Here is a 9,637-nt window from a genome sequence, read left to right as displayed (position 1 = left end):
TTTTTTTTTTTTTTTTTTTTTTTTTTTTTTTTTTTTTTTAAATATCGTTTTTTATTATATTCATTAATGAAGGATGGCAATGTACAAGATCTGTTCTTGCTCTGTTATACCCTGTAAAGTACAACTTATTGTGAGTAATTATAGGCACGTCGATCCGTACCATCTGTATTGTTGCATGGAAATCTAGTATTCGGAAAAACAAAGGAATGCTTTTAAAAATGGAAAGGTGATACGTATGTCATTAGTTGATGTGAACACCACAAATTATGTGTTAATGGATGTGATCCAATCAAAGACAGGCCGCTGGAAGCCAAAAAACTGACACTTACAATTTAGTTTAGCAGTTTTGAATGGAAAACTTGGTGTACATTCAATCATCAAAAAATTATGTATGAAAATGCTTTTAGATGAATGTAATTATAAAATGATCAAGTAGTATAACTACGAAATGTTCATTTTGAAAGTTTCAATTCGTCTTAGGCATAGGAAATATGATGTTTTGTATTATTCTCAAGTTTTTGATAGAAGACTTTGTGTGGATGTACACAACAGTCACCCGATCGATTCAAAATCAAATTCCGATCTAAACAGTCAGTAATCAGTCCGTCTGTCTGCCTTATTTTCTTGTGTTCAGCTCACAGCCGTAATTGAAAAATGTATATTTCATATATGGTATACCATATTATATAGCATATAATTCTGTATATACATATATATATAGTATAGTATATTGTAGTATAGTATATCTTGCAGTATAGTATAGTATATACAGTATAGTATAATGTAATGCATATATAGTATAGTATGTATATGCCCTTATAAGCCCTTATTTTAAAAAGACATTATCTGAGTAGCGGTCTTAAGCGAAGCGGAACGCCGCGTTCAGCTACAGTGCTTGTTTTACTATAAGAAAATAGGATTAACGGACTAACTTTTTATTTTATTTAAAAGTTACTTAAATAGCGTTACAACGAATTAATAGGAGGTGACATGTTCTTTGGCCGATCAGAACTTTGTGATGATTCGATTGAATATATGTATCATCTTTTAAATTGATATTCGTGTGTTTCTTCTTTCGTAAAGCTTACGAATTCTTCTTTTGCTTAGTTTTTCATTTATCGAACGCATATTTAAAGCACAAAACTTATCCATGTCTAAACTTAATTCGTTCCACTACTACAGCTTTCCGCGCCCTTTCTTTTTTTTTTTTTTTTTGCAACCAAAGTGACAAGAACTTCGACGGCAGGATTGAACAAATAGAGTGTAGAAATTTCATAGCATTGAGCCGGAACATGGCATTAGCACAGAATTTTTTCTAGTCTTCGGCAGTTCTTAATATTTTAAAAATTTTAACGGCATACGGACTGGCAGACAGGCACACAATGATCCACAATTAAATCAAATATGTACATATTTGTTTTGGCTCATTATACTCCGTTCAGAAAGTTTGAAAACCATATGGCTTTATTTCATATCAACATTTTTATGCTTTTCTTGGACATCACCAAACCATTAAATTTGCATATAAGTATTGCATGAAATTTTCTTGAAACAATTAAACGATTTAAAAAATTATATTTCCACATATATATTAATACATATGGATCTCTAATTCAACTTCTCCCTTCTCCAAATATATCTCTTTAATAAGCATATTTTGCAGATCGGACAAAATTAAATTTAAAGATTTTTTCAAAAAAAAAAAAAAAGGTTTATCACTGAATAACATTTATGTTTTTGATTCTTTTTTGGTTTTTTTGTTTTTTTTATTTATGGTTTTAATTACATTAATTCACTTAAGCTAAATATATATTATATCATATATTTGTAGTTTTGCTTTCTACATTTCAGTATCGAAAGCAGCAATGCAGTTTATTATATTAAACTAATATTTTGAAACACAATTCTTTTTTAAATTTTTAATTTTTCATTATTTATTTGATTTATTATTAGTGTCATCAATTTAAAATTACAACTTATTGTGGTCATTTTTTAAATGATTTTGCACAATTTATTTTTTTTTCCTTAGCTTGCTTTACCTTTTGTTTCTATTCTTTTCTTTTGTTCAAAGAGTATTATGTTTAGTGTATGTATCGCGATTTACTTCTTTTGTTTTTTTCTAGCAAAAATAGTTATTTATTTGTCCATTTTTCATATATATATATATATATATATATACGTTTTTGTAATTTTGGTTTTGTTGGTTATACATCAAAAATAATTTAAATATTCGCTTGTTTGTAAGGTACAATTCCATTATTGTTTTTTATTTATTTTATTATTTTTTTTTTTGGTTTTATTTAAATACTGTTTTTTTTTTTTATACTTTAATTTTTTGGGATTTTTTTTTTTTGTTTGTTTTGTTTTTCTGGTTAATTAACACACAGTAAGGAACATTCTGTATTGTTGTCTTTAAATAAAAAATAATTTTATTTCATTTTATTGCATACTTGGCCGGATTTTTTATAAAAATATTATTAATTCATTTTTGGTTCGGTTATCTAAAAAGAAATTTTAAATAAGAGTTTTACATTCTTCTTAAAAAAAAAAAAAATAAAAAAAATAATAATAACAATGATAATAATAATCGACGGTTAAGCTTCGTTCCTCCGTTGCACTTGTTTAATATTATTATATAATTGTTAGGTAATTTTTCAATATATGCCGAGTTTGCATTTTTTTAAATATATTTTATTCTTGTACAAAGTTTTGAAAAACAAAAAAAGAAAAAAAAAGAAATATAATTCTCTTTAACTGAAAGGATTTATTATTAAGATTTCTATTTTGTATTTATCTTCAATAATTTTGATTAAGAATTTGATATGATTTAGCATGAATTCTATGAACAGGCTCATTCAAGTCCATAAAACAGGTCGCAGATGTTGAACTTTCAAAGCGATATAAGCAAGATATAAAAAAGGAAAAAAATTATTTTCGTCAAAATCAAACCCTCAACTACGCCAAACAAATCTAGCGAATTAATTATTCCCCTTATCCTCCACTGGCAAAGCCTGTCTGTTACAAGAAAAACTATATTCTAAATCAAGGCAAAAGAATTCCTCTATACACTCAAATAATCGTATTGCTTATTATTTCATTCGTCCAAGAATATCGCCTAATTGCAGTAGTACCCATATATGGAATGAAGTTTGTTGAAGTTTGTTATCATGTCACACGACTAATTGCATAAATGAAAAACAATATTTACGCATTCGGCAAAAGTACAGGAGAGCACTTATGCCGACTTGCTGTAGAGACTAATTTTAGCGCTCAAAAAAAAATGTTCACAAAAGAAAATGTTCATAAAGCAAAAAAGAAAAAAAATTTTTTTTTAACTTCAATTTAGTGTAACAAGCAAAAAGCAGAATAAGCAAAAAAAAAATTTACAAAATGGAATTTTCCATCAAGGTATCATGACGAAAATTTCATGTGCGTTTTTTCTTCAACACATATTGCGAACGTAAATTCGTTACCGTTCATTTTAAGGAATTGAAGTCTTTGATTTCTTTAAACATGATATGTAAAAGCCTATTAAAGCCTAAGTTCATCTTTAAGCTAAGAATTTAATTGTGTTTACGCCTTTAAAACTGTCAACTAAAACATTGGTTAACAAGTGAATATACTAGAATAGATCCAAGTCCTAGAGGACCACCCTACAGCTATACACAAAACGACTTTTGAAAATGAGGCCTTATATGGGAAAAGCGGCCGAAAGAAAGGCCCGATCCGAATCATTTTCAATAATATTCCTTCTTGGGCCAAAAAATGTCACTGTACCAAAATTTCATTAGAATACCTCAAAAATTGCGAACTGTAGATTAAACACAAAAAGACAGACAGACGGACAGGCAGACGGACACGCGCGCTTAGATCAATTTAGAAAGAGATCCTGAAAACGATTCGGAATCGTTTGGATCGATCGCAAGTCCTTCTGGATTTGGCATACATCGCCACGTCACACATGTATCTCAAGTGGTGTAGAGCATGAAAACGTAAAGCAAAACGAACTGATTAACATTTACACTATTCCGATAATAATTCAAACAAATTAAATATGTGACTATTAACCAATGAAGTGTTTACGATTAGTTTTCGCCTTTTCCTGTTTCTTTACTATAGGAAAGTTTACCTCTTGGGTTGAGTTAATTGTCAACGAAGCTATGAAGAGAAATAATTGATTGTAAATAGCAATTGTCGTCGTCAGCAATTTTCTGAGTCAGTAGTGGGTAAACTAATTTACGGTATTAACGGTAAACACAAGTCCCTAATATTATCCATTAGCTGTATATTATGCAACAACACTCAAATCGTAGAAAGGGGTTCATCATGTTTAAGGTGCTGAGCGCTTCGGGATTTCACCAAGGTCATGAATGTAATGTAATGACTTACATAGAGTTTGCCAACACCGATCTTTTTACCCAAATGTGATGTGTGCAAAAAATCGCTGTGACCTAAAGCGCTGTCAGTTGATATAACAAGGTATTAGGAGAAGGTAAACGATAGCGTGTTCACTGGGGATTTACTAGTTTCTCTTAAGAAACTCGAGTATCGTTTAAACGGCCTTCTGGAGAAGATTGTACTATTCTTGTTGTTACGACCCTATCTACGGTCATCACGTCAAAGTAAAGTTTACTGGCTGTTCCAGTTACGGTAAACTTAACAGTTTTCTAAAAGCTTATGCCAATTTATCTTTCCCCTTAAACTCTTTCCTCAAAACGTAGATCGCGTTTTTTGATGTCCCGATTATTTGATGTTCTCTTCTATTCTAGATATTAATTTTAAATAAACATATTACTATATAATTCATTCATTATATATCGGTTCGAACTCTACATAAACAACTGCAATATTATAATAAAATGTTTCGTTGTGATCTTCTTCTTCCATTCGCATGTTTGTTCTACTATTCTCATTTATTTCACAGTAATCGATGGTTGGTTTTCGCAACAAGCTCTCCAAACCAATTGAGTCTTCCTCTATTATCAGATCCAATATATCCCAATGACGTAATATATATAAATTTTCTTTCAAAAACTATGTATGAGGTGTCTCTGGTACGAACAACGAATTGATAGACAGGGCTATGTTCACTTAAATCTCTTGCGATTATCAATAAATTTACAGGATTTCTAACGAATCTAATTTACTTTGTATTACAATTTAAAAGACAATTCTCTGGTCTAATTCTCTTTCCAGGACAATAGGTATAAAAATATATTCTTATGCGTAATTCTTTTGTACGATATTTAAGCAATACCAAGAATGAATTTGAATGAGTAATCTGATGGACCTTGGAATGCCGCCTTCAATTTGCACAATTGCTATAATTTTTCGATTTTTTCTTCTTCTTTTTTTTGCCCTCAAACTAGAGCCATTTATTGTGACACGAATCTCGTTTAAAAAAAAAAGTCTTTTTATATATGTAAAATGTGTTTTTCTCATTAATCGAAAGCACATTAAACATTTACTTTTTCCATATATACTTGGTACGTAATATCATAAAATTGTTATTAGCGACTGATATTACTTAAGTAGTTTTTCGATGAAGCATGTTATTGCGTATTGTGTGAATATTTTCTTTTCAAAATTTTATATCCACTAGAGAAACCAATTCGTGTAAATACAAATTTAATAGCTGCACATACATACATAGATGGTTTGATAAAAACAAAAAAAAAAAATAAAAATAAGACGCTTTTAGAGCTATATTTAGAACTAAGACCACAACCAATTAATTGCTACGATAGTTACAACTGTATTAGATCCGATTACTTTTGTTTTAATTCTTTGACAGACCAGCACCAAATTATGTTAATTTCTCAATCATTTTTTAGTACAGAGAATACATACATATATGTATATATCTATATATACATGCAAATATATTATTATTATTATTATTATTGCCCCTGTAAATTTTCGAAAGGAGTAAATTTAGAAGTGAGAGAATGTGCAAATGAACGAGTTGAAATAAACTTGAATTGTGTTTTTTTTTTCTTTTTTTTTATAGTAGAACCACAATAAGTTATCCTTACTTAACAGAGATAATAATAAATGTGGAAATTTTTTTTCTTTCGCAATTTTTGTGTTTTTAGGTTAATAACAAAAAGTAGATCAAAATTTTACATATTTAAGTAGAAGAATTTCAATTTAATTCTTCATCTTTTTTTTTTTTTTTTTTTTTTTTTTTTTTTTTTTTGTTTTGGACACAACAGGAAAAAAACAAGAAGAATAAGAGAAAAAAAGAAATAAAAAATTATGGCCTTTAATAATTTCTTTTTAAGTATTATTGTCTAAAGAACATTTTTAGATTAATTATAAAAAATTTTTAAATAAGAAAATTAACGAACAGTTATTGATGAAGGGACGAGAAGGAAATATTATATATATATAGCTTTGAGAAGTTAATAAAAACTGGACAGGAAAGCAAAAGAAGTTCTAGCGTAATAATTTTGCTTTATATGTGGACTGATAATGCATTGGATGGATATATATATATATATATATATATATATATATATATATATAAATATAACATGAGGGGGAAAGGGATGCGTAAAGAAGAAGTGTTTGAAGAACTTTCAATCTATTCACATTGTCACAAAGAACAATAGGAGTACTTAGTAGAAAAAGTATTTTTTTTTTTTTTTTTTTTTTTTTTTGTGTATTAATACGTGTAAATAGTAATAGGTGTAAATACTGTTGGAATAATATAGAAACATATAGCATTCATATACAGTGAGAACAGAGTTCATGCTTTACCTCCAGTTTTTCTCAAGCAAGCCGCCTTCTCGCGTAAACCAGGTGGTAAACTAAACGGAGCTGAACCGAAAGGATCCTCTGGTATATGGGATGTTGATATAATAGCATTATTCGAAATTGAGGTCTGCGATGGAACACAACTTGAAGGAACGGAATTAGCTGATCCTATCATAGGCACGCCCGAGTTATTATTTTCTGTAGGAGTTAATGTTGAAGTGGTAGATGCTGATTTAGCTGTTATACCTTGAAAAAAAAAAAAAAAAACCAAGACACTTGTACATTACTTGTTGTGCTATTTTTCTTCATTTCTAACATACTTCCTTGACTGCCACGTTGCCGTATTTTATCAAATTCCGCCTCAAATATATGATCTTCGGTCATTTGACTAAAGGGTTGCTCCTCAAACGGATTCCAAGCATCTACACGTGCCCCCACCGTCTCAGCAATTGTGGGCCGATTCATACCACTTGCTTGTTGTTGCGCTGTGGTTAATTCAGCATGCGATATCGATGACTGAGACATAACGCCACCAAAGAGACTCGGATTGGATCCTCCGAAGCTATTTGATACAGCTGCAGCGTCGCCGCCGCTACCGGTAGAAGAGCCACCACTGCGACTTTTAACTGATTGGTCGTAGGGCGCTAAGAACTGTGAGGTTTCATTGGCAAAGGTTCTGTGTTTCAGAAAGATGAGATGTGAGATTGATCGGAGAGTGAGTTATTACGTTTTGGAAATTGGAAAATTGAAAAGAAGTGCCGTAAATATTCAGACAGAAGGTTGAGTGAACATGAAAAGAAATGTATTAGAGAAAATGTAGTTGATTTAAATAATGTTTTTTTATTCTATATTGTGGCTACGATATCAAGTTTTCGAAAAAACGTCATTGGCCTAAATAAAAATATACATCACAGAGTTTTAAATAGAAAAGAAAGAATTTAAAAATAATTAGTGAATAAAGATTAATATAACAAATAAATAAATAAATAATAGAAATCGCCTTCAAACATATTTCATTGCAAAATTTCAGCGCTTTCACAAAAAAATGCTCTTCTATAAAAATAACTACACATTATATATAAGAAAAAACAACAAAAAAAAGAAAGAATTGATTTCTAAAAAGTTATTGCAATTTTTTTTCGATCAACTTTATGATTAATGTTTAATTTCCTAAAATATGTGCGATGAATTTAAAAGCTTTTGCAGGAAAATCAAATCAGAAATTAATAAATATTTTTAATATAATAAATGAAACGATTACGTTATTCGTGGACAATTACTTTCTCTACTTACTTATTAAAAGCGGAAGTATCACTAACATTGCGACGATGACCGGAAGTACTATTGTTAATTGCCTTAGGTGGTGATAGTAAATTAGAACTTGTTACATTATCGCCATCACCAACTATCCCTGACATATCACCTGCGTTAATGCAAGCTTGATCAGCGGCTGTCGGTTCGGCATCAATTGCCAGGGGGGCTGATGGCGATGTTTCACTAAAAGGATCAGGATACACCGTGGATTCAAAAAGACTATTTAAAATTTCAGCTGGAGGATTTTGTGTATTCGCCATGTCATTTGGATTTGTTTTAATTAATTGAGTTGCTGCAGCAACAGGTGTCGCTGCTGGTAGCACCGTCGTTGCTGAGGCATTAACAGAATTTTGTAATACCGGCGTCACGGTTGGAAAATTTGCTTGAAACTGTTCAACTACGCATTGGGGGGGTACTTGAGGTTGTGGTGAGGTGATATTATTACGAGGCGAAGGGCTAGGTGGCAGACCTAAGCCCAGAGGATTTGGTCCATGCACAGCTGAAGATCCCTTAGGTCTTTGACGAGGCGCCACGCTGGTACCGGATTCAATGTTAACAGTTTGCGGCTTAGCTGCTTTAATAGCAGCTGCCGCAGCAGAAGAAATACGTTTGGCTTCAGCCTCAAACGGAGGTACTACTAATTGATCCAAATTAACTGGAGAGCTTTTCTGCAATATATATAAAATAAAAAAAATGCATTGAATAGCTGATAAGTTTAAAGCGATTAGTAATCACTTACGTGCAAATTTTGTACAGGATTTTCTTTGTTATTTAAGTGAAAGGCAACTTCAGCCACTTGCCATATATTTGGCCTTTTTTCCATATCTGGCTCGAGCATAAACTTAATCAACTGATGCATGCCTTTAGAGTATTTCGAATTGTCGGGAATGGAAAATGTCCCATTTTGAATAGCCAGCGTACTCTCACCAAAAGGCAAAGTGAAAAAACATAATTTATATAGCAGACAACCCAAAGCCCATATATCGGCTTTTGTAGTAATATTTTTACCGCTATACAAATCAATCATTTCGGGAGCTCTATACGAAAGTGTTGTATACTTTTGAATTTCCTCTTCAACCGCCGTAACTCCATGCTGCTGAGGATTGAGAATTTTAGCTGTAGCCGAACCAAAGTCACATAAAACATAATTGCCAGCGTCGTTTAATAAAATATTTTCCACCTTTAGATCGCGATGTATTATTGGCGTTTGACAATAATGCAGTCGGGAAACTGCCTCAACAATATCACAGAAAATTTGTAAAACTTCCGATTCTGTAAAACCAATCTGTAAACTAGAAAAAAAAAAAATATATATATATATTTAAAAAATATTCCAACTAATAAATACAAAGCGTTCGTTTACCGGGCATTCATCATGGCCAGCATGTGTTGTTTACAGTACGGCATTAAGAGCAATACTTCGCATACACCATTGCTACAATGGGTTATACTGGAGTCGACGTAGCCAATAATGTTTTTGTGACCGCTTAAATTACTCTAGTAATTTAATATATATTTAAAAATTTCTTTACCATTCGAATGTGAAAAAATTTACATTTTAATC

General features: G+C 31.0%; 1 protein-coding gene across 5 annotated transcripts in view; it reads right to left on the bottom strand.

The window, feature by feature from the left end:
• The window catches only part of LOC119635545 (AP2-associated protein kinase 1), a 30,526-nt gene that overhangs the window by 6,941 nt on the left and 13,948 nt on the right, over positions 1-9,637 (bottom strand). For 4 of the 5 annotated variants that reach the window (XM_038030390.1, XM_038030391.1, XM_038030392.1 and 1 more), the window contains exons 3-7: positions 9,437-9,570; positions 8,813-9,365; positions 8,053-8,741; positions 7,080-7,435; positions 6,763-7,005 (exon numbers count right to left, since the gene is read on the bottom strand). In XM_038030390.1, the coding sequence (XP_037886318.1) occupies positions 6,763-7,005; positions 7,080-7,435; positions 8,053-8,741; positions 8,813-9,365; positions 9,437-9,570 (1,975 nt within the window). Of the gene's footprint in view, positions 1-6,122; positions 6,163-6,762; positions 7,006-7,079; positions 7,436-8,052; positions 8,742-8,812; positions 9,366-9,436; positions 9,571-9,637 lie in introns of those variants that run through there. The other variant, XM_038030394.1, reaches the window with a different exon arrangement.

This window comes from Glossina fuscipes, unplaced genomic scaffold (genome assembly GCF_014805625.2).
Source record: "Glossina fuscipes isolate IAEA_lab_2018 unplaced genomic scaffold, Yale_Gfus_2 26, whole genome shotgun sequence".
NCBI lineage: Eukaryota > Metazoa > Arthropoda > Insecta > Diptera > Glossinidae > Glossina > Glossina fuscipes.
The sequence above is the reverse complement of the archived record's forward strand: the minus strand, read 5'-3'. Positions and strand labels throughout refer to the sequence as shown.